We start from the raw sequence: 25201 nt of genomic DNA, 5'->3' as shown, positions 1-25201 counted from the left end.
TGGATCTGCCAGCACCTTTCCTGATGTATTATCACTCCGGCCCAGTGTTGATTACTTTCATTTGCTGAATTGCATTTTATTATGTAGATAGACTTCGTTTTGCTTTTACATTCACTAGTTTGATGGACGTTCTAGTTTAAAGGACATTCGATTTTTCCAAACATTTGGTTATTTTTGGCTATTGTGAGTGATTACATCTTGCCCTTTTTCCCACTGATAGTATATCTGGGTAGATTTTAAAAGATTAATCATTAAGACCCTTTAAAAAAACTGCAGCCTTTAACAAAAGCTACTGTATTGCACTGTCATTTATTTGTCTAGTAATGTTAATGGATGTCTTAGAGTTGTTTCACAATTATAGAGTATTGCAGTGACTGATTTTCCACATTTCCCTTAATATATCCTTTTTTTTTAACCGGACTTCTAAAAGTAGAATTGCTGAATCAAAGAGCATGCATCTAGTTTTAGTAAAATATTGAGGACCTGAGGGCTTTAATTGCAATTTTACTTGATCATAAAGTTTGTTGTCAACTTAGTTGTACAACTCTATATTTGTATTTAGCTAAGGAAAAGGAAGTTGTGCTTGTTTGAATTAATAGCCTATTAAAAATAGTTTTGTGTTGATATAATAGGATCATATTCGGAGAGCCCGGCAAGCTACCGAGAGTATTCGATATGCCAGACACAGTAACAACAAAGTCTCCAATGGAGACGTTACTGGGCCCGCTCGAGCAAATCGACGATCAACGGGAGGGCCTTTACCTTTTACCTTTTATTCACTTCAGATACAAGGGTGATAAAATGGATACGTGCAATTCAGCAGTAGTTTTCATCTCCTTACAATATGTCATTTTTATTTGTATGGTAAACTAGCTTCGTTATTTTAGCTGACAAGTTTATTAATGATTTTTTTCAACAGAACTGGAAACTTCTATGTTTCCTGTTTTTGGCCAGCAGGAAGAGTTGGGTTCCAGATTGTGCAATATTTGCTTACATTATTGCTTTTTATGTCTGACTTTTTTTGCTTTTTATATTGTTTTTTATTATTTGAAAAATTGAAGAAAAAGTTAACTGTAAAGATCTTACTAGTTTCTATCTAATGTTTTCTTTGTTGTGACTTGCTAATTTATTTGACACTTACTGATTTAAATAGCATTAAACTTCCTAGGATTGTTCTGCCCAGTTCCATTAATTTCCCCTTAATTAATTTTGTTGTCTATACCTTTTCTCACTACTCAAGTGTATTAAAAGACTTATATTAGCAACTATAATTTATTTGTGATAGTACTTATATATGATGCCTTAATTCAAGTTAAGATTTTTTGGGTTTTTTTTTTTTTTTTGCTTTTTGGGTCACACCCAGCCGATGCTCAGGGGTTACTCCTGGCTCTGCACTCAGGAATCACTCCTGGCGGTGCTTGGGGGGGGGGACCATATGGGATGCTGGGAATTGAACCTGGGTCAGTTGTGTGAAAGGCAAACGCCCTACCCACTGTGCTATTGCTCTAGCCCCAAGATTTTATTGTTTTTTTGTACTATCCTCTGCAGTGCTCAGGGATTACCTCTGGCTTGGTACTTAGGGGACCACGTAGTGCCAGGATATCCTGCAGATCCTCCAGCTTGATGAGCCATCTCTGGCCCAGAATTGAGTTTGTGTGTGTGTGTGTGTGTGTGTGTGTGTGAGAGAGAGAGAGAGATGGTGGGTGGGGTGGGTTTTGATCCACACCCCGTGGTGGTCAGGGGCTGTTCCTGACTCTGCTTTGGAGTGGTACTTGGTACCATATTTATTTCTGGGGATTTATACCAGGCTTACTGCCACAGCAATTTGCAGGCAAGCTCTTTACCCACCCTACTATCGCTGGCTCCTTATTGGTTATTCCCCTTTTAAAAACTTTTTTGGTTTTGGGCCACATCTGGTGGTCCTCAGGGCTTACTCTGGCTCTGAGCGCAGGAATCACTTCTGGTGGGGCTCAGGGCACCATATGAGATACCAGGGGTAGAACCCAGGTGGGCAGCATGCAAGGCAAGCGCCTACCGTTTGTACTGTCACTCCTACTCCTTGATTAGTATTTTTAAATTTTACTTTATTTGGGGGCTGGAGCAATAGCACAGCCGGTAGGGCATCTGCCTTGCACGTGGCCGACCCGGGTTCGATTCCTCCATCCCTCTCAAGAGAGCCTGGCAAGCTACCGAGAGTATCCTGCCCGCACAGCAGAGCCTGGCAAGCTCCCTGTGGCGTATTCAGTATGCCAAAAACGGTAACAAGTCTCTCAGTGGAGATGTTACTGGTGCCCACTCGAGCAGATCGATGAACAACAGGAAGACAGTGCTACATTGCTACTTTATTTTGGGTTTTGGGCCACACCTGGGGGTACTCAGGCCTTACTCCTGGCTCTGTACTCAGGGATCATTTCTAATAGGCTCTGGGACTATATTGGGTGCCAGGGATTGAACCTGGGTGGGTCACTTGCAAGGCACTACCTACTGTACCATCACTTTGGCCCTTTGATTAGTTATTCTTAAGCAGATTCAAAGGTTAAATAATCAGTATTTCCTTAATATCTGTTTAAAGTAATTGAAATGGAATTTAGTAATATATTGAAAAGCATTTGTTTACCTTTCTTGAATTAATCTGTATATTATTTCTTTAAATTTTAGCCTTTAAATTCATATGGTTATAAAATTGCCAATAATATACCCATATTTAGTGATAACAAAGTATGTGTATATTTGTGAGAATCTTGTATGTAAGTATAATAATTACATATATATACAAATAGATTACATCTTAACAAAAACTTAATAAAACTTAATAAATTTATTTAATATTAAATAAATTTATTTATGAATATTTTTATAGCACAGCGGGTAGGGCGTTCGCCTTACAAGCGGCCAACATGGCCGACCCGAGTTCGATTCCTCCACCCCTCTCGGAGAGCCCGGCAAGCTACCGAGAGTATTCGATATGCCAGACACAGTAACAACAAAGTCTCCAATGGAGATGTTACTGGGCCCGCTCGAGCAAATCGATGATCAACGGGAGGGCCTTTACTTACTTACTTACTTATGAATATTTTTATTTTATCAATAATTTTATTAATTATTTTATAATATCTTATTATATTATATTTATATTATATTATAAAATATATTAAATTTATTATATTATATTACAATATATAATATATAAATATATTATTTAGAATATTTTATTAATTTTATAGTAATTATAGTTAATTAATAGTTTTATTAATAATTAATCGTTTCATTTTATTAATTATTTAATAAAATGTTAAATATTAAATCACTTATCACTTAACTTAAATTTATTTATTTATTAAATTTATTTAATAAAAACTTAATAAATCTTAATAAAAACTTAAAAAATCTTAATAAAATTAAGGCATATTTATTCCTTAAATTTATAAAAATTTATAAAATGGGCAATTGTTTAAGTAAAGAAAGACAACTCACTTAGGTATTGTAATTCCATGCCTGTTAATATAGGATTGTTTATAAGTCATGTGATTCTTTTTTTTTAATGAAAAATGTTTTTAATTTCTAGGGGGAAAAAAATAGTGGCTTTGATGTCCTTTACCACAATATGAAACATGGACAGATATCAACAAAAGAACTAGCAGATTTTGTAAGAGAAAGGTATGTACTTTTTAGAAAGTATAAAAAATTCATTATCAAGTTTAATTTTAGAGTTTAAATAAGGTTTTAGTTGGATTTGCACCCAAGTAATTAATCACAGTTTTTTCAGCTGCAATAAAATACTTTAAAGTAGTGGTTGTCTATTATCTATATACTGAGAATTGTTAAGCAGTGGTTTCAAGTGACATTGTTGAATTCCTGGTTTGCAGGTCACTGCTTGAACATATTTACGTATTTGTCACGGAATATAGTGGTAAATTGTTATAACAAAAAACTTGAGGTAGTTTTTAGGAAAGAGTAATCACCACTTATTTAAACAAACATGTTATTAAAGAAAGATTACAATAATTTGAAGACTTTTTTTAAACTTGTGATCAATTCTTTTTCCTGCCTTTTATTTAAATTCTACAGTTTATAGTGTGACTGTTTTTACCACTTTTAGGAAATGACAGTTTTAAACCTGTTAATATAGACTGGAGAGAGAGTACAGGGATTAGTGCACATGCTTTGCTTGTGGCCGGCCCCAGTTCATGCCCCAGCACCACAGGATTCCCTGATAATTGCTGGGTACAGTCCTGGATGTCTGAGCCTGCAGTGTGACCTGAGTCGTCCTCAGCACTGCAGGGTCTTGGCAGTGTTCATCCAGAGCTTCACATTAAACCCCTGAGTGGTTGGCCAGGAATTGCCTGACGGGCCTCCCCTCCCCTCAGAGCACCAATTAAAATATCAGTATAATTTGGTTATTTTGTAGTTCACCCTCCTTGATAATTTTTATTGAGAACATGCAAGATCTTTACCTGGATGACATGGGACATTTTTGACTTTAGATATAATTCTCCATTGTCTTTCCTATATCCCGTGTCTTTTGTGTGCCAGGCGCTTGTCTTGCTTGTGGGAATATAATGTAAAATACAGATTTTGATTTTAGGGAGTTTACGAATTGGTTATGGGAATGGGAAATAGAATGTATCATGTAATATCAATCCTTTATGGCTTTCACCCCTCCACTATTTTTGCATGTGTGTTGGGAGCGGGGAGTAGGTTTTGAGCCACACCTGGAAATTATCAGGATTTCACCTCTTAACTTTTAAGAGGGAGTCTCAAAGTCAGAGGGTGGTGTGCAAACCTTTTCCTTGTTGGCTTTTGCATCATCATGACCAAGAATAAAGGAGGGACTCTAGAAGTCCGCATCTCCTAGCATGTCTTCTGGCCAATTTTTGTTTCTTTGTTTGGGTTTGGGTTTTTTTTGGCTACACGCAGGGGTGCTGAAAGCTTTTCTTATCTCTGTGCTCAACTGTCACTTTTGGTGAGCTCTGTGATTATATGGGGTATTGGGGATTGAACTTGGGCCAACCACCTGCAAGGCAAATGCCCTACATGCTATACTATAGCCCTCACCGCCTGCTCTCCCTGCCGCAGCCTTCTTGGCATGACTCCTAGCCTTTCCCTATGTCACTCTATCTACCTGGGTACTGAGGGTAGTTGTCATTATTCTTTTAGTTCTGTTTATATCAGTCACCACAAGAAGGTCAGAGCTCCTGGGTCATCCCTTTTTTAAAAAAAAAAATCCAGAATCTAATCCCTTTATGATCCAGTGGGCAGTGAGTCAGCCCTTCATTCCATTCTCCTCCTCCCTTCTTTATTTTTCTTCATAGCATTTATTTCCATCTTACAGCAGTGATATTTAAGTCAGTTGCATTCTCTCCCCACTAGACTATAAACCCTAGAGGTTTCTGATCAAAACTAATGTCATTTTTGCTTAAACAGATTATATCTGCAGCACCTACCTGCCTTATGTATATTCATTCTTGCTCTCCTGTAGTTTGTTCTCTACACTGAAATTGTAGTGATTGTTTTTTGATGGAGGGGGTTTGGAACATACAATGGTACTCAGGGGTATTCCTGGCTCTGTACTCAATAGTGGCTTCTGGTGTTACTTGGGGGATATTTGTGGTGCCAGGGATTTGAACTGAGGTCGACCATATGCAAGACAGACATTCTACCTCCCTGTACTTATCTCTCTAAAATTTAAAATTGTAGTGAATCTTAAAAAGTTAAAGATCAGACTGAGGACATAGCTCAAAGCCTGGATCACATGTATTTGCCCTGATTTGATCCTTGTCACCATGTGGGCCCTTGAGTAAGGAGATGACTCATAAGCCCCAAGGTGGAAGTAGTCCCTGAACACTGCTAGTGTGGTCCCCAGGAAAAGACAAATCATAGATGGATTTGTTAACTCTTCTGTTTAAGCCTTTAAAGCATTCTAAAGGCCTTCCATTGGTCTTAAATAGAGATCTTCATGATCTGATCCCAAACTACCTTTATAGTTTAGTTCATCCAGCTTCCTCCTTCTTTTCTGAGACATTGCTGTTCGATTGAACAGTCTTCTTCAGGTTTTGTGTATGCTTATTGGTCTAACCTAGTCAGTTGGTCCTGCCTTTTCTTTAGAGCTCAGCAGTGTGATAACTACTCCAAGGTGCTTTTGCCGAGTGTGACCACATTAAAAACACACTGTTATAGGGCGGAGAGATAGTCCAGTGGCTAAACCACTTGCCTTACGTGCAGCACACGTACATTGGCTGTGCCTCTCAGAGTCAAATCCCCAGCATCATTCATGGTCCCCTAGGCACATGTGCTGCCTGAGCCCAGGTGCTACTTGTGCCTGCGTGACCAAGCCTATGTGGTACCCGAGCACATATGGCTCCCACATCTCCCCTCTTGAGATGTGTACTTTTTCATACTTCCAGCTATGCTGTGTGTAGGGGCTTCCTCCGCCTTTGGAGACGCCCGTATTCCCTCTTGAGTGTGTTGGTCTCTCACTTTCTCTCCCTCCTTCCCCTTCCTAAAAACCTCGGATAAAATCTGTTTTACTTCAAAAAACAAAACAAAACAAACATGGTCCCTTGAGCACTACCAGGGGTCACTCCTGAGCACTGAGCCAGGAACAGCTCCTGAACAGTGCTAGGTGTGAGTTTAATGCCCCCACCCCCAAACCAAAGTACCCTGTTACAGTCTTTCTAAGCATCATATCTATCTCTGTAGTATTTATGATTTTTGTTTTGTTTCGGATCAGACCTGGTGTTCTGTGCTCTGGTATGTATTTATGAAATTTCTGAGTTCATTTTTAAGATTAATTTTTAACTGCTCCTTACTATATAGGTTTTCATTTTTGCTATTAATCTTTACATTTCCCAGCCCAAGGACCAGAATATGTATTCAGTTTTATCCCAGTCTGTTGCACAGTTTGAAGCAGATATTCTTGAAAGGAGAGTGTTAGAAAGGAAAAAGACTTGCTCTTCAAGCCCGTGTACTCCCTTGAACACGAGTCTCACTAGCTTGTCTCCATGCTTGCTTCTTTCCACACTGGAGAAGCCTTGTGTTCTACCTTGAACATGTGCTTTTTCCATTCTCTCCCCTCACATCTTTCGAAATATGTTTCCATAGACCATTTCTTGCTTCACCAAACAAACAAACAAATAGAAGGGAAGAAAAGATAGGTATAGGAGGAAGAAGGAGAGGAAGAGATCGAGATCAAGCACAAGGGCTTAACAAGGTAGCATCATATGGGATTTTATTTCAGTTTTTTGAGAAGTCTCCATACTGTTCCAGAGAGTCTGAACCTGATGGCGTTCCACTAACCGTGGGTGAGGGGTTCCCTGCATCCCCATGGACACTGCTGTTTCTGAACTTTTTTGAGGGACCACACTTGGCTGTGCTCAGGGTTTACTCTAGCTCTGCACTCAGGGATCACGCCTGGTGGGCTTGAGGGACCATGTGGGGTGCCAGGAATTTACCCTGGGTTTGCTGTGTATAGGGCAAGTATTTTACTCTCTATGTCACTGTGGCTTCTGTTTCTGGTGATTTTTTGTTTGTTTGGGGGCCACACCTGAAGATGCTCAGGGGTTCCTTCTAGCTCTATGATCTGGGATTACTCCTCTCGGGTTCAGGGGGCCATATGGGGCGCCAGGGATCAAATCCAGGTCAGCTGTGTGCCAGGCAGCAGTCTTACTGTACTTTCGCTCAGGCCCCAGAGAGAACACTTTTATACTCCTATTCAAATAGTCAACTGGTACTAAAGATGAGAAATTAGCAACTTCTCCTAAGTGTTTTTTTCTTTTCTTGTGTGTGTCATAAATAGCTCTATTTATTTATTAGATAAATTCTTTGTGTCTAGTAAAAATAGGCCAGAAATTCAGGACCATATACCTGCTCACTTACTTTAAATTTTGGATCTTTGGGCTGCACCCAGCAGTGCTCAAGAACTACTCCTGGCTGTGTTTTCGGGCATTTCTGGTGGTGCTCAGGCAATGGCCCTGTACTTCCTGCATGCACATGGGTGTTCCAGCCCAGCTCTTCGTTTCCTGCATAATTTTAACATATAATTTGGGTTATCTTTTTGTTCCCGTAATTTAACGATACTTAGATAGTTTTGTATGTGTTTGGTTATTAAGTATGTGATATGGAAATTCGATTTAACAGAGCTACAATAGAAGAGGCGTACTCCAGGTCAATGACGAAGCTGGCAAAATCTGCAAGCAATTGTTCACAGCTTGGGTGAGTGGATTTCTTTGAAGAACTCTTCAACTGTTGATGTAGGTGAAGTTCTCAAGACTTAAGTTTCTGTTGAGAGTGTAATAATCCATAAATAATTTGTTTAAGGTAAAGGTAAAAGGTAAAGGCCCTCCCGTTGATCGTCGATTTGCTCGAGCGGGCCCAGTAACGTCTCCATTGGAGACTTTGTTGTTACTGTGTCTGGCATATCGAATACTCTCGGTAGCTTGCCGGGCTCTCCGAGAGGGGCGGAGGAATCGAACTCGGGTCGGCCATGTTGGCCGCTTGTAAGGCGAACGCCCTACCCGCTGTGCTTTAGTAATCTATAATATTCTTACCTAATCTGTGTCTTTGATGAGTTCATTTTTGACTGATTGAAATAAAATTGAACTTGTTAACTTAGTGAACATGAAGTAAATGAAACATTTCCCCCCTTAAACAGAGTCACATGTAATTTTGGGATTGTAAATATTCCATCTTATGCATCTCATTTCAGTTTCCTGCAATTCATTTAACTTCTGATGAACAGAAATCCTTAGGAACTTGCTTCAAATTAATTTTATTAAAATGATTGAAATACCTAATATTTAGTCTTGAAATATCTAATATTAGTCTTTTACACCCAACGGTGCTCAAGGGTTTACTCCTGGATCTGTGCTCAGGGCTCGATCCTGGCAGGCTTGAGGGGATCGGATGGGGTGCTGGGATCGAGCCCAGGTAGGCAGTGTGCAAGGCAGATGCCCTACCCACTGTATTACTTACCTCTTCGGACTCCACATAGTCTTTTTATAGACATTAAACTTTCCTCTTAAAAATTGGTTTTGAAAGCATTGTGTTCGTCGATAAAAGATGCTAAATAATCTATTGAAATGAGATATGCTTTTAGTCTAACAATGCTGGGAAGAAGTAATTGTATATAGATTTATTTATTTTTGTTTTGTAACACTAACTGGTGATGCTCTGGGGCTGCTCCCAGCTCAGTGCTGGGGCTTGTTTCTGGCAGTCTGGGGAATCAGGCAGTTATATATGCCTCCGGCATACAGAGCATGTACTCAGCCTGCATGGAGCTGTCTCTGTGGCTCTGTGGCTCTGTGGACAGATCCAAATTCTAACAACTGGAGTGAGTACTTAATCTAATTTTATTATCTGAAATTTGGGAAATTATATTTTACAGGGCAGAAGAGATAATACAGTAGGTAAGGCCTTGCATGCAGCCAACCCACGTTCAATCCTTGCACCACATAGGATTGCCTGAACCCCCAGGAATGATCCCTTTCACTCCTACAAAGTCAGGAGTAAACCTTTACCATAGCCCAGTGTGGCCCCCGAACAGACAGACTATATATATATATACCTATCTTTAGTTAAGATGTTCAAAAGTTCAATGATTATAAAGATTTTACAATAAAATGCAGTATAAGGTTTCTCTGTGTCTGGAACACCCTAATAGTATAAAATTGAAATGTGATAGGCTAATTTTTTTTGATAGAGTGTATTTTTCTGGTTTTTTGCTTTTTGGGTCACACCTGGCCATACACAGGGGTCGCTCCTGGCTCTACACTCAGGAATTACTGGCGGTACTTGGGGAACCATATGGGATGCTGAGAATCGAACCCGGGTCGGCCATGTGCAAGGCAAATGCCCTACCCACTGTGCTATTGCTCTAGCCCCTAGAGTGTATTAAGAGGCTTTTGAGAGAGGTTTAAATAACTAAATCAGTTCAGAAAAAAAGGCCCTCCCGTTGATCGTCGATTTGCTCGAGTAGGCCCAGTAACGTCTCCATTGGAGACTTTGTTGTTACTGTGTTTGGCATATCGAATACTCTCGGGTTTAATTTAGAAAGGACTAGTCAGATCTGTGATAAGTTGTTGACCCATTTTTGTGTACCTGAGGTCAAAAAACTTTCAAATAATATTTAAAAATTAGTGACTTAAAGACAGGAGAGATAGTAACCTTGCATGAGTCTTACCCAGGTTTGACCCCTGACACCCCAAGCCCTACAAGAAGTGAGCTCTGAGCATAGCTGCTGTGACCCAAAAACCTACCCACCCACCAACCAATAAAACCAAAAAACACCAAGACACTAAAATGATAGCAATTCATTTTAATTTCATTTTTGCTTAGCTAAATAATGCTGAACCCTTTGGTTCTAATTTAGAACCTTAAACATTTTCTTTCAGTGAGTTATTCTCATGCTTGTTTTTTTTCCCCTTAGAACATTTGCACCAGTGTGGGATGTGTTCAAAACATCTACGGAGAAATTGGCAAATTGTCACTTAGATCTTGTTAGAAAATTACAAGAATTAATAAAGGAAGTTCAGAAGTATGGTGAAGAACAAGTAAAATCACATAAAAAGGTATCTTCTTTGTCAAAGGATTAATTGGTTCAAAATTGAGTGTTTTAAAGTTCAGTTATTTTGATGACTCATTTTATATCTAAACAGACTAAAGAAGAAGTTGCAGGAACTCTGGAAGCTGTTCAAACCATTCAGAGCATAACTCAGGCCCTCCAGAAATCCAAAGAAAATTACAATGCCAAGTGTGTCGAGCAAGAACGTTTGAAAAAGGAAGGAGCTACACAAAGGGAAATAGAAAAGGTAATTACAACACAGGTACTGCACTCTGGGTTCAGAGCACTTTTATGTGCAGCACTGTGTTTCATCTGTAGACTCTCAAGAGCAACCTCGTGTTAAAGATGTAAACTCCATGCCTCTGAGTGTTAGTAATTTATCTAAGTGAAACAGTTAGCTTGCAAAATAACTTGTGCCTGGTTAATAGATTAGCAGTTACATAAAAAGGAATGATTTCTCTCTTCCGGTGACATATTTACAGAACATTTTTATAACATACCAAAATATGTTTTGGTATAGGGTTTAGAATGAGGTAAAAGTTTTTTGAAGCAAGACTGGTATATTTGATATATTTTGAGAGGCATAAATACTTGAAGATAACTTCAAAATATCTGTCGTAGATGATATTGCTGATTTGGAACACAGTTATGTAGTATTGTGGTAAACCACAACCCTTTCCTCAAGTTGCATTTTAATGACTTATAGTCCCCCCCCCCCCCCCCCTTTCAAAAACAGTTTAAACTAACCATTCACTTGTTTGATGTGGTACGTCTCATTTAGGAATAAGCCATAGGGAGTAGTAGTTTTAAGTCTTTTAAAGGGTTTGAAATACCATTAAAAACAAATTATAACTATATTGCAATAAAAAAAACTACACAGATATGTATATGGGAAAATACTAGAAAAGAATCTGGATAAATACATCAGCTGGTGGAATTGGGATAATATAGTTCTGTTAAATTTTTTTAAAGTTGAATCAACATGAGATACACAGTTCCAAAGCTGTTCATGGTTGGGCCTCAGTCGTACATTGATCCAGCACCCAGTGTACGTTTCCTGCTACCAGTGTCCCCAGTTTCCCTCCACCACCACCTCCCCAGCTTCCTCTGCGACAGAAATTTCTCTGTCTGTCTGTCTTCCTGTCTTCCCTTCTCTGCCCATTTTTTCCTTTTAGGCACTGTAGTTTGCAGTACTGTTATGAAGGTCATTATATATATCTACCTCATTTCGGTGCTCAGTTCTTCTCCAGAGTGATCATTTCCAACTATCATTGTCATGGTGGTCCCTTTGTCCTGACTTCACTCCCCAACCCCCTCGTCAAGCTTCCTACCATGGAAGTTCCCCTGGTCCTTGTTTCTGTTGTCTTTAGATATTATTCTTATACTATGCTTTTTCATGTTCTGCGAATGATTGCAATCATTCTTTGTCTATCGGTATCCCTTTCATTCACTCAGCATGATACTTTAATATCTGTAGTTAAAAATTGAGAGGGGTTGGGGCAGGAAAGATAGTACAGTGGATAAGGTGCTTTCCTTGCATGTGACTGACTTGGGTTTGATCCCCAGCATTCCATGTGGTCCCCCTGAGCACTGCCAGTAGTACTTCCTAAATGTAGAGCAAGGAGTAACCCCTGAGCACTGTCAGGTGTTGCCCCCAAAATGAAAAAAAAAACGAGAGGGGAAAAAAGTTTAGAGTTTTAAAATATCCTGTGTTCCAGATGCATCGATTATGAATAAAACATACAATGGCAAAACCAAGAGGGTCCAAAAAGAAGAATATTACTCTTTGTGATCAGAAACGGAACAGAACCCATAGCCCTCTATAGACTTTGTTCAGGCTGATTGAACTTAAGCTCCAAGTTAGTGAAATGTATCTGTTAAGTTGTGAAAGACACTAAATAGTCCTCACTTGAGTTGCAGTTCAAGGATCTCCACTTGCTGTGTTAAGCTGAAGTTAAAAAGATGAGTCTTGGAACTGCTGGCTAGGGCTTAAAGCTTTATTGGGAGCTGAGAGTTTAGGGACAAAATTCTTACTGGAATCAAGCCGGCAATTGAATCCAGGGCCTCACAAACAAGTGTTCTCCCACTGAGATACATCCTGGACTCTTGTTTGTTTTGATTTGAGGGCCACACTCAGTGGTGCTCAGAGCCAAACCCAGGGCCTGCCTGGCACATTCAAGGCAAGTGCTGGGATAGAGCACTGTGCAGTGCCAGGGATTCAACTCAAATCACCCACATGCAAGGCAACTGCCCTTCGGCCTCGCCAGCTCTGTGGCTAGTGTCCCAGTGCTCCTGAAGGGAAGTAACTAGGAGCCGGAGAGGTGGCTCACACTTGTGGGATGCGTGCCACTTTCAGTCTCAGGGAACTGCATGCCTTCCCAGTACTTGCCAGGTGGAGCAGCGCCCTAGGGCCCGAATAGCTGAATAGCACCGCAGGTCTGACAAGAGCATGGACAACTCAGATGTTACTGCTGGGCACATATTGCCAGGGTTGGCCCCAGTGACCACAGCTCCTCCAGGGAGGTGGTGGTGGTCCTTACTGTGATGCTGATACCATACCTAAGAGTTCTCAGGGGGTACTCTTGACTCCGTGCTCAGAAGTGAGCCCTGACTATGCTCTACTGCGAGGACTGTATATAGTGCCAGGGATCAAGCAAGGGTTCGGCCGGAGGAGAGGCCACCTGCAAGATAAGTGTCTTCATGTTTTATCTCTTTGGACCCCCATTTAAAAAAAACTTTTTTTTTTAAATGAAAGCAATTAATGGGGCGGGGCTAGGGCACATACTTTGCTTGTTGGCGACCCGGCTGGTTCCCTGGTACTTATTGGTTTGCTTAACACTGCTAAAATCAACCCCCAAGCATTGAGTGGAAGCAGCTTCTGAGCATCCCCCTGGTGTGGTGTGTACCAGGGTGGGTTTTGGCCCAAAGTCCCAAGTTAAAGAGGTAATTAAAAACTACCATTGCAAGACTGCTGCTGAGTTGGAACCTGGGGTGACCAGGGCAGCCCCCCTGAAAGCTCCTGCTGGGTGGCATTTGTGGTGCAGCTCTGAAACCAGAGATGCCGCCGTTCGCATTATAGGGATGAGACAACTACATAGACCCTATGGAGACTCTGTAACCTAGACAGTGCTGATGTGAATTGGATCCGCTTCCATCGTCTCCCAAACTAGTTCCCCCCTTTTTTCTTGGGGGTGGGGGTGGTGCTTGCCCAGCTGTACTAGGGCTTATTTTGGCTCTGCACTTCATCACACCTTCTTTGGACTATGTGTACGTTGTGTGGGAGATAAGAAGACTCACAAACTAGGAAAGCGTGGAGCGTTTCCTGATCCTGTCCTTCCCTGTTTTGTAGGTTGAATTCTTTGTGACTCTGTGTCTCATCAATATGGTTATGTGGCCTCAACTCTGGGGGCCCTGGGGACAGTAGAAAGCACCTGTCTGCCCCAGTGCCACTGGCATGTCCAGCCTGCAGTCCTCATGACTGCTGACAGGGACCCTCAGCCCATCCCGGTGTGTGAGTTCTGGTGCACCATGGCCAGGTGTGTGAGCACTGCAGCTCAGGATGCTGTGGTCTCCAGTGAGCACCAGGGCCAGAGAGGAGTGGTGCTGAGGCCAGCTGAGTGACCCTGTCTGGCTAACCACTTCTCAAGCCTGACAGCTGGAAAGTGCAGGAGCCCTATAGCTAAAGGAACACAGCCCCCCAAAGCATCATGTCCCACCGGATCTGGGACTCCCAGCTAGTTCTTCAGCTCAGAGAGCAGAGCAGGCAGCCAAATGTGTGTGACCCTGGTCACCGCTGGGGAAGGGGGGCACGGGGAGGAAGCAGAGGAACTTAACTTGACTGCCCCTGACTGCGCCTGACTATCGAGCTTGTCCCTTCACATGGAAAATAGATGTAACAGAAAATATTGCTAAGGAAACGTGGAAAAAGTATTGAAGTTGGTTACATCGAATTCATTTCTTAAAATGCTTCATATTTCACTGTGACTCGTATCAGAAAAGAAAAAAAAATGTCATTTGTATGGTTCAGAATGTTTTTTTGTTTTGTTATAGGCAGCTGTTAAATCGAAGAAAGCGACAGATACCTATAAAGTTTATGTGGAAAAATATGCATTAGCAAAAGCTGATTTTGAACAGAAAATGACAGAAACAGCTCAGGTTGGTATTTAAAAAAAAATTTAGATCTGGTTTACAATGCTATTAATAGCTGAGGTTTACAGTGCTGTTAATGATAGGCATCCATGTATACGGTCCTGTACAACACTCTCCAGCAGAATGGCCCCCTTCAATCTCTCCCGACCCTAATCCCATCACCAGGTTGTCATTTTTATCATTTTAGTTACACTTTTAAAAAAAATGGTTACCACTCCTAGCAGAGCTCGGCCCCAGTGCAGTCTGGTTGTACTCCCCCTTGTGGTGCTGAGCTTAGAGTGGGACATGGCAGTGCTGGGGATCAGACTCGAGATCTAACACATAGGCGGCAAACCTCTGTCTCTTTGGAGGTTTTTTTTTTTTGGCTTTTTGGGTTACACCCGGCAATGCACAGGGGTTACGCCTGGCTCTGCACTCAGGAATTGTGGTGCTCAGAGGACCATATGGGATGCTGGGAATCAAACCCGGGTTGGCCGTGTGCAAGGCAAACACCCCGGGTTGGCCGTGTGCAAGGCAAACACCCTACCCGTTGTGCTATCACTCCAGCCCCTCTTTGGAGTTTTTAAGGCCTTAAATTCGAACAGGTTTTAAAGAAACTATGGCTGGAGCGATAGCACAGCGGGTAGGGCGTTCGCCTTACAAGCGGCCAACATGGCCGACCCGAGTTTGATTCCTCCGCCCCTCTCGGAGAGCCCGGCAAGCTACCGAGAGTACTCGATATGCCAGACACAGTAACAACAAAGTCTCCAATGGAGACATTACTGGGCCCGCTCGAGCAAATCGACGATCAACGGGAGGGCCTAATGGTATATCTACACAATGGAATACTATGCAGCTGTTAGGAGAGATAATGTCATGAAATTTGCTTAAAAGTGGATGCATGGAGAGGATCATGCTAAGTGAAATGAGTCAGAAAGTGAGGGACAGACATAGGATGACTGCACTCATTTGTGGGATATAAAATAACATAATAAGAGGCTAACACCCAAGGTCAGTAGAGACAAGGGCTGGGAAGATTGCTCCATGGTGTGGAAGCCTGCCTCATGTGCTAGGGGAGAAGGCAGCTGGGATGGAGAAGGGACCACTAAGTCAATGATGGTTGGAGGGATCGCTTGGGATGGGAGATGTGTGCTGAAAGTAGACTAAGGACCAAGCATATGGGCCTCTCAGTATCTGTATTGCAAACCGTGATGCCCCAAAGTAGAGAGTAAGAAGCATGCTGCCTGCCATAGAAGCACGGGATGGGGTCAGGTGGCAGTGGTGGGAGGGATACTGGGGACATTGGTGGTGGAAAATGTACACTGGTGGAGAGTCAGGTAATTTTACAACTGAAACTGAATCATGAAAGCTTTGTAACTATTTCACAGTAATTCAGTTAAAAAAAAACAGGTTTTGTGTACTAGATAAGTAGTACTTATTTTTACGACATGTAGTTTTTTGTTGTTAGAATGTAAAATTCACAGGGTTGATGTTTTAGTAATACTGCCTTAAAATTACCCACTTTGTTTCCTAGATTGAGACCAAATTGTAGTAGCCATACGATAAGCAATTAATTCAGCTAGATCAGAAAAGTTTTTTTAAAGAGAATTGGGGAAAATAAGAACATTGACATGATAAAAACAGTGCTGGTTGGTTGTTATCTTTATGTTAGCTGTTTGTTGTAGCACTGTCGCACTGTCCTCCCGTTGTTCATCAGGTTGCTCGAGCGGGCATCTCCATTGTGAGACTTCTTACTGTGTTTGGCATATCGAATACATCACGGGGAGCTTGCCAGACTCTGCCGTGTGGGCGAGATACTCTCGGTAGCTTGTTGGGCTCTCCGAGAGGGGCGGAGGAATCAAACCTGAGTTAGATGGGTCAACCACGTGCAAGGCAAATGCCCTACCAATGTGCCATCGCTCCAGCCCTAGCTCTAGCTGTTTGTTAGTTTTAAAAAATTGATTTCTGCATAAGGAGAAATCATTCCTTGCCGGGGCCCCTTGGAGGGGAGCGGGTTGAGCTTTCCTCCCCGCCTTGACCAGGGCCCCGGCAGCCGAAGACCTCCAGGTCAGACCATGCTGAGACCACTCTCCGCACACCTGAAGGTACCGGCAGAGGGACAAAGCCACGTGGGTTCCGGGGCCGAGATCTCCAAGCCTACTCGGATTGGAGTCGAGCATCCTCCACCCAGATCCTCCAAATTCCAGTAGGCGGGGGTCACACCCACCAACTGGCCCCCTGGCGCCGTGTAATCCCATCAGCGGCCAAGACTCAGAGACTATAAAAACCAGCTCCCGGAACTGCGCGGCTGCATTCGCGGCCGCGTGACATCTTATTATGACATCTCATTCCTACTTTAACAAACTGGCAGGCTACCGAATGTAGCCTGCCCACATGGCAGAGTCTGGCAAACTCCCTGTGGCGTACCCAATATGCCAAATACCAGTAACAATGATGGGTCTCATTCTCCTAAAGAGCCTTGAATATAATCTCAGGGCTAGGATGAAGGAGACATTACTGGGGCCTGCTCGAGGCAATCGACGAATAACAGGATGATCTGTGATCTGTGATAAGGAGAAAATTTAGAAATGACTCAGTGCTGAGGATATAGCATTAAACAAAACAATAAAATACTGCACGTATAGAACTTCCAATTTAGTCAGAGAACACAGACGGTAAAAACATGTCTGTCTCTCATATGCTTGAGACGAATCATTCTCAGCACGAATAGATGGCCCAGGTTTAGAATGGGCCTTTTATGACTCATACCTGAATTCTCCTTAGCGAACATCTTTATCTAATATAGCCTGAGTTTGATTTATTGTATCAGTGAGGAAAGATTGGGTATGGAAGCTGAGGTGCCACACGAACTATTAAAAAAAAAATCTCACTAGCAAATATTTATTATGCTACTTGTTCATCATAAGTCGATGCGTTGGCTCAACTCTAGCTTTTTGCATCACCTGCTCCCTGGTATTGAGGCTAGGAGGAGTCCCTTCCCAGAACATTGATCTTAGTCTTTATATTTGAGAGGCCAGAACCGTGGTCAGAGCACTGTAACTCAGTTTGTATTGTCTATGTTCTCCCACAAAGGTGTGACATCTATGAGAGAGGGATTGGTTTGTTTTCGGCTGTTTCGTTGGCACTTAAAACTGTTCTCAGCTCATGCTAGGCACTCTGTAAGAATAGAAAAATATAGAAAAAAAGTATAGAAAAGATCTTTATGAATCTTAAAATGTCAGTCTTAACTTGTGTTTAATAGAGGGCAAAAAAATTGAGGCCTTGGAGTAAGAGATTAGAATTTACTTGGGTATTTAAGTTTTATTCCTTTGGGTTGGATGTAAACGTGAATTAAAGTGTGAGACTTCTCACATAAATTTTGTTTGTTTGTTTGTTTGGGGGCCATACCCAGAAACGCTCAGGGTTTACTCCTGGCTCTGTGCTCAGGGATCACTCCTGGCAGGGCTCAAGGGAGCATCTGATGTGCTGAAGATTGACCCCTGGTTATTGCATGCAAGGCACATGCCCTGCCTGCTGTATTATCGCTCTGGCTGCCTCATGTAAATTTTTTTCACTGTCAGTTAATGACTCTTAAAAACTTGAAATAATGAGCTTTTTATTTTATTTTAAATAAAGAAATTGCAAGATTTAGTTATGCAACACTCTCAGAGTAAGGATTAAAATGAAATTTTTGCTTGTTTTTGGGGCCATGCATTAGGTGTTCAAGTATCACTTCTGACCTTGTGCTCAGGATTGGGTCCTGGCAGTGCTCTCTGTGGTGCTGGGGATTTAACCCTGGTCCTTGTGTGCAGAGCCTTGTATGTCTTCCTGGTCCATATTACATCTTTAGTGCCTGACAAGATTTTTACTTTTTAAAAAGGAATATAGCAATACATATTTACAAAACGAATTTTAAGATCTAAGGAAAAACATTTAATTCATTTGTTTAGGAAAGGTAACATGTTTATATTCAAACACTTGAGACTGTATTCCCATTGCTAACTTGTCTTGTACTTAATGATTTTAAATAATGGAGGTACTTAGAATCTTCTCTTCATCAAAAAGCCAGCACATTTTCTTTATATACTATGTCTGAATGAAGTCATCCTTGGCTTATCTTTCTCTTCCTGACTTTTCTTAGTTTGACACCCTCTAATTCATCTGTCTTTGTAGTAAAGGATAAAAGGACATCTTTTTAAGTAGCTGATTAGTATTCCATTGAGCATATAGACCACAACTTTAAAAAAGAAATTGTGTGTTTGGGGCCATACCAGGCAGTGCCCAAGGCTTTTTCCTGGCTCTGTGCTCAGGTATCACTCCTGGCAAGATCTGGGGAGCTAGCTGGGGTGCTGGTGTCCAAAGCAAGCGCCTTACCACCCGTACTATCTTTCCAGCTCCATCCTGCAGCTTTTTTTTTTAAATCCCTGGTTTTTGCATTCAAATAATCTCCAATGAAGACAAATCCATAGACTCTCAGGACAAAACTGAGCTTATCCAGGACAGTGTTAGTGAACAGAAATAATAGTCCAAGGAACGGAGGAGAAGTGATTTGGCACTTTGCGGATGGGGGTGGTTTGGTAAATTTGTACTTCAGAAAATTAAACACAGATAATTTTTATACCAATGTTAAAAGAAAAAAATCCAGCATTTTTTTTTCAAAATTGCATATGAATCCTTTATGAGTTTTTTGTATGGTTTTGTGCTTCAAGATACTCCTATGTAATTATTATAGAATCTGTACCCGGTATCATTTCAGAAAAAAATGAGAAGGCAGCATAGTTTTTTGGAATTTAGACTTACACATACAACATTAGTGATTGGATTTAGGTTTTTCTATATGAGAAAATATCTTGTGTATTTAATTGTTGAAATTTAAGGTGAGAGTGACTTCAGTATATATGCATAAATAGAATCATGCTCCTGTATTAAAAAAGGTTCGAATTTACTTGAGTATTTAATTTTTTTCCCTTTGTGTTGAATGTAAACATATATTCTCAATTACTAAAATTAATTTGGCACTTGAGCTGGGGATGTGAGACATGACTCAGCAGCAAAGCTTTACATGGGACCTTGGTTCTGTCCCAGGCACAGCCAAAAAATAGGGTAAACACACATTTTGGGTCTTAAATTACAGTATTCTTTGGCTTAGTCAATTACAAGAACTCTGTTTCATTTCTCATGAATAAAATTGATACAAATTTTGGACTTTTAAGGTTCAGATCCTTTCCACAAATATAAATATCATTCATTTGGCCAGTGATTTCTGATCATGTAATTCAATGCTCTAGAAATTTGGATAGTAAAAAAGGAATGAGGAAATTTAATTCAATTAACTAATTTGACCAAAAGTGTGTAATCAGATTTTTGCTATAGAAATGACAAATGTATTTTGTTTGAAAATGACTAGTTCAGCATTTCCCAGATGCTATTTTATTTTTTTTTTCTAGATGCTATTTTAATGAATACTTTTATTCTGTGAAATATTATTAGATATTCAGAGAAGAAGGAAAATAGAAAAAGGGTTTTGTGGTCAAAGAAACTTGGAAAATACTGGGTTAAGCTGAGTGAGACAAGTTTTGTTATTTTAGTATTCTAGTTTTTGGTATGTTTTTTGAAAAGCCAAATGTAGTAAATGGCGTTCTTCCTGGGGAATGAATAAACAGAATGACCTGGGAATTTTTTCCGAGTAACGTTTTCCCCTCTTTCAACCCCTGTCATGTTATAATGGAGGATTTATATGTTTTTGTAGTTTAAATATTTTTCCTAGGTTTTCTGAAGCATTCCCATTTTCAGTTGAAAACTGCTAAGATAGAGTATACAAGCTTTCCCAAATTTCTTTGATCAGAGACTTCCTCTTTGGTAGATTATGTACTAACATTTCAGGAACTGAATATGGGTTTGAGAGTTTATGAACAAGGCCATAAAGTCTTTAATCTGTAAAAATTAAACTTTTGTTATGAACAAGGCCATAAAGTCTTTAAATCTGTAAAAATTAAACTTTTGTTTGGTTTTATTTTGTTTTGGGGCCACACCCAGCAATGCTCAGGAATTACTCCTGGAGGTGCTCGGGAACCATCATATGGGATGCCAGGTATTGAACCGGGTTGGCCGCATGCAAGGCAAGCACCCGTCCTGCTGTATTATCTCTCCAGCCCTTAAATATAAAACTAAGGAGTTTATATTTAAGGGCTGGAGAGATAATACAGTTTTTCAGCTTTCAAAAGTTGAAAGAAGATGTTTGTGGCTCTATGATTATCTTCTGCATCTTGTAATCTTTTGACCATTCCTTATGTTTCAAATGCTGAAAAGGTTTGTTTTTCCTAGGAAGCGGCATAACAAAAATTTTAACTTTTTCCTCAGTCTTGTATTTTAGTGTGTGTGCTAGATACATTCATCTGGAAGCATTGTTAAATGTTGTATAATTAAGGATTCCTTCTTTTATTTGGCTAGCTGTATTAGATGATGCTTAAAAAAAAGTCTTGATTTTTCAGTATGTGTGTATGTGTGTGTATGTGTTTTATCTCTGTGTGTATGTGTGTGTGTATATATATATATATTTAACTTTTGTATTTGCTACCCAGAAATTTCAAGATATTGAAGAAACTCATCTCATTCACATAAAGGAAATTATAGGATCCTTGTCTAATGCCATAAAGGAAATTCATTTGCAAATAGGCCAGGTAAACTTTTTACTTTTGTGGAGCTGACTCATAAAGATTTTTGTTGTTGTTGTTCATTTATGACATCTAAAAAAATTTAAGACTTAGGCTTGGGGAAGAAAATCCAAAACTCAGATGATAAATTATTTCAGATAAAGAATATGTGCTTATTATAAGTACATATATTATTATATAGTATTATAATACCATTAAATATATTAATAGTATTTTTAAATTAAGAAGATCTGCATCAATAAGTTGTAGAAATTGTGCTTATGAATTTTTCAAAAATGTTCAAGAGGCTTTTGTTTTTTAGTACAACGTTCAGGGGTGTATTGAAACAAGTAGAAAATGGTGAAGTCTGTTACTCTTTATTATTCAGGATCTAAAGCTGTTTTCACTGTCTGTATGTCTTCATTATCATAAGAATTACCTGTAGGTAATAGTGGTGATGGGATTGGTGTTGGAATATCCTGTAACAAATCATCATGAACAACTTGGTAAAACACAGTGTTTAAATAAGGCATAGGCGGGGAAAGAAATGTTTCTGAAACACTCAAAGATGGAGATAGGAAGTGAAGTGGCCTTGATTTCTTAGGCAGTGATAACACATCTTAAGGCACTCACATACGTTAGTACCCATAGATCTCCTGATACTTTAGCTAGCCTCATGTTAGTTAAGTGGAAAGTTTTTAGTCCAAAAATGAAATATTTTGGCTTAATGAATTTTAATTTCTTTGTGTAAGTTTTGTTTGAAATATAGTCAGAATATTTATTTTTAAAGTCCTTATCTCATTTTTATAGGTCCATGAAGAATTTATAAATAACATGGCTAACACTACAGTTGAAAGCTTGATTCAGAAACTTGCGGAGTCAAAAGGCACGGGGAAGGAAAGACCTGGTAAGACGAGGATGAACTCTGCAAGGAAATATTTTGTCTGGTGATGAGTGTTTCTGCCATTAAATCATTAAATCCTAGAATTACAGAATGAAAAAGTCTTATAACTTAGATGTCATTTTTGTCCAGTGATATGTTGGTTGAAAATTTTCTTTTGACTTTCCATGGGTACTGAAAATGGTCATTATAATCTTTACTAAATCAATATATTGCAGTTTACACTTTTGAAAGTAAAGTGATCAGAAGATATTTTATTAAGGGAAAGAGTGGGGGGCGGGGGTGAAGAGATAGTACAGCTGGTAGGGCGCTTGCCTTGTATGTGACCATTCTGGATTCGATCTCCAGCATCTCATATAGTTCCCTGAGCACCGCCATGAGGATTCCTGAGTGTAAACCAGGAGTTGGTCCTGAGCATTGCTAAGTTTGGCTCCCAAAACAAAACAAAAATAAGAGAATGGGCGAGGAGGTTGAATTGTCAGCATTGAGACCAGTGTATAGATAATAGTAACTTTAAAACATTAATGGTGGTGCTGCAGTTGGTGTTAATTAACCCACATTCAAGTGTGCACCAGTGGTACATGCCAGTTAATCGCTTTTTTTCTTTTTTCATTCACAAATGTATTTATTGAATGATAATAGTTATTTCAGATACATTTTTAGGTACTGAGGCATGGGCTTACATAAGCAAATAATTAATACCAGGGTCCAGAGCTATAGTACAGTGGGTAAGCGCTCGCCTTGCACGTGACCATCCCAGATAAATCCCTGACATCCAGTATGGTCTCCTGAGCACAACCAGGAGTAATTCCTAAGAGCAGAGCCAGAAGGAACCTGACCATCACTGAGTGTGACCCTGAAACAAAATAAACAAAAGAATTAATTCCAGAATTTTGGTTCCCATTTTATGAACAGGTGATTATTGTTATCCTGAATCTAACTATTAATCAGTGTGTTTTCAGTATGCCATATGTAATAAGTGGCCCATTCTCTTCCCCTTCACGGCACCCTCGCTGTCTTCCAGTATTTTGATCTCTCAATTAGTTGTCCTATGTTTTTGTGAAGTATTTATTTATAGGTAAAAAAGAATTTGGATCAGTAAAAATGTGATTTGGAATATGATTTGGAATTTAAAAAAATGGTTAAATGGTTTGTAAAGAAATCTGGGAGCCACAGAACACACTTCCTTTTTCTTCCCACATTTCATTAATTTTGACGTCTTACTGAGTTTTGATTCCACATCTTACTGACTTAGTACTTTTCTCTTTACACCTTTCTGTTCTTTCTGCACCCACCCGATTAATAGCCTGTTAGCAGTTTTTCAGACACTAGCACAGTAAAGATTTTTCTAACGCATTTTACGTGTAAAAGCAGACTCATATTTTGACTATACAATTACTAGCGTAGAACTGTCCTCTTTATTAGACAAAGTAAAATTTAGACTCTGGACTTGGTTTCAAAGCCCGTCATGATCTGGCTGTAATAAGTCTTTTTAGTCTTTGATTCTGTTTCCAGTACTCTTGACTGAAGCCTGTGTGACATGCTTATGTTTCCAATACATGACCTCCTCTTATCGTTTGGTGTCTTAGTTGCTCTTACATCCTTATACTGAAAACACTTATGAAAGTTATGTTTGTTTTTTTTTTCTATCCCATAAGTTCCCGTTTTTTCTAATGAATAAAGAGCCAGGTCAAGGGTTACTTCCTCTATCAGATTATCCGATGTGCTAGAGAACTTTAACTGTAGCTTTTTTTTTTTAAGGAAGTAGGGGGTCATTGTTTGCTAGCTACCTTAAATTGTGTACTTGTGAAGAAAATTTCTCTGTTTGGCTTATATCTTTTCTATGGATATGAATACTACATTTTTGTTGAAAAGAGCCTCTAGGTATAATTTGCAAATCGGTATAATATAACATTTCTGATGGTAAGTAGGATGTTCAAGAGATAAACATGGATGATTTCCCATTAAACATGAGGGGCTGGAGCAATAGTACAGTGGGTGAGGTGTTTTCCTTGCATGCCACCTGGCACCCCTACGGTCCCCTGAACATCCTCAGGAGTGATCCCTGAATACAGAGCCAGGAGTACACCCTGAGCACAGCCAGGTATGGCCCCCAAACAAACATAAGTAAGTTTTAAAGGGAAGGAAAGTGTTGAGATGCTAAATGAGTTGCCTGAGCTGTTGTTACATGGTAGAATTGAGATTAAATTCCAGAATTCTTGCAACGTGTCTCTGTTTTAGAGATATTAGAATATGGCCAAGTAAGTTCACATAAATGAAAAGAATGAAGACTCTAAGATAATGTAAAGGTAAAGGTAAAGGTAAAGGCCCTCCCGTTGATCATTGATTTGCTCGAGCGGGCCCAGTAACGTCTCCATTGGAGACTTTGTTGTTACTGTGTCTGGCATATCGAATACTCTCGGTAGTTTGCCGGGCTCTCCGAGAGTATTCGATATGCCAGACACAGTAACAACAAAGTCTCCAATGGAGACGTTACTGGGCCCGCTCGAGCAAATCGACGATCAACGGGAGGGCCTTTACCTTAAGATAATGTAAAACCCTAAAATTCTTGAAAAAGAGATTGTAAGTCAAAACCAGTTGAAAAGTAGAAATAGTTGGGAAGCAAGTAAAATGCTTTTATGGGGCCTTGAGAAATTTTCATAGAATAAATGAAAAAGGGTTGTGTGTATGGTTATAGTGGAAGGGATAAATAGTACTTTTGTTATTGACTTGCGGTTGGTATCTAGTTAGCTACAGCTGTTGAATATGTTTTGTTTAGCTTTGGTGTACCTGTGTAGATAAATCTGGGGGCCTGTTACAGTGATGAAAAAATTATATTTCTTAGAAATTTTTCTGAGCAATCAGTATCATACCAACAAACCCTTTAGACCATTATTCCCACATAATCATGAATTAAAGGGTTTTACTTTATAAGAAGTAGCCAGTGTTGTGTGGATGTGA

At 40.0% G+C, this 25201-nt stretch overlaps 1 protein-coding gene across 2 annotated transcripts in view; it reads left to right on the top strand.

The window, feature by feature from the left end:
- FCHO2 (FCH and mu domain containing endocytic adaptor 2) overlaps window positions 1-25201 on the top strand; it is an 89877-nt gene that overhangs the window by 12298 nt on the left and 52378 nt on the right. For both annotated transcript variants that reach the window (XM_056112522.1, XM_056112521.1), the window contains exons 2-8: window positions 3566-3657; window positions 8137-8211; window positions 10424-10565; window positions 10653-10805; window positions 14609-14713; window positions 21268-21366; window positions 22150-22246. In XM_056112522.1, the coding sequence (XP_055968497.1) occupies window positions 3566-3657; window positions 8137-8211; window positions 10424-10565; window positions 10653-10805; window positions 14609-14713; window positions 21268-21366; window positions 22150-22246 (763 nt within the window). The remainder of the gene's footprint in view (window positions 1-3565; window positions 3658-8136; window positions 8212-10423; window positions 10566-10652; window positions 10806-14608; window positions 14714-21267; window positions 21367-22149; window positions 22247-25201) is intronic.

The sequence above is a fragment of the Sorex fumeus genome, unplaced genomic scaffold (genome assembly GCF_029834395.1).
Source record: "Sorex fumeus unplaced genomic scaffold, SorFum_2.1 ptg000018l, whole genome shotgun sequence".
Lineage (NCBI taxonomy): Eukaryota > Metazoa > Chordata > Mammalia > Eulipotyphla > Soricidae > Sorex > Sorex fumeus.
The sequence above is the reverse complement of the archived record's forward strand: the minus strand, read 5'-3'. Positions and strand labels throughout refer to the sequence as shown.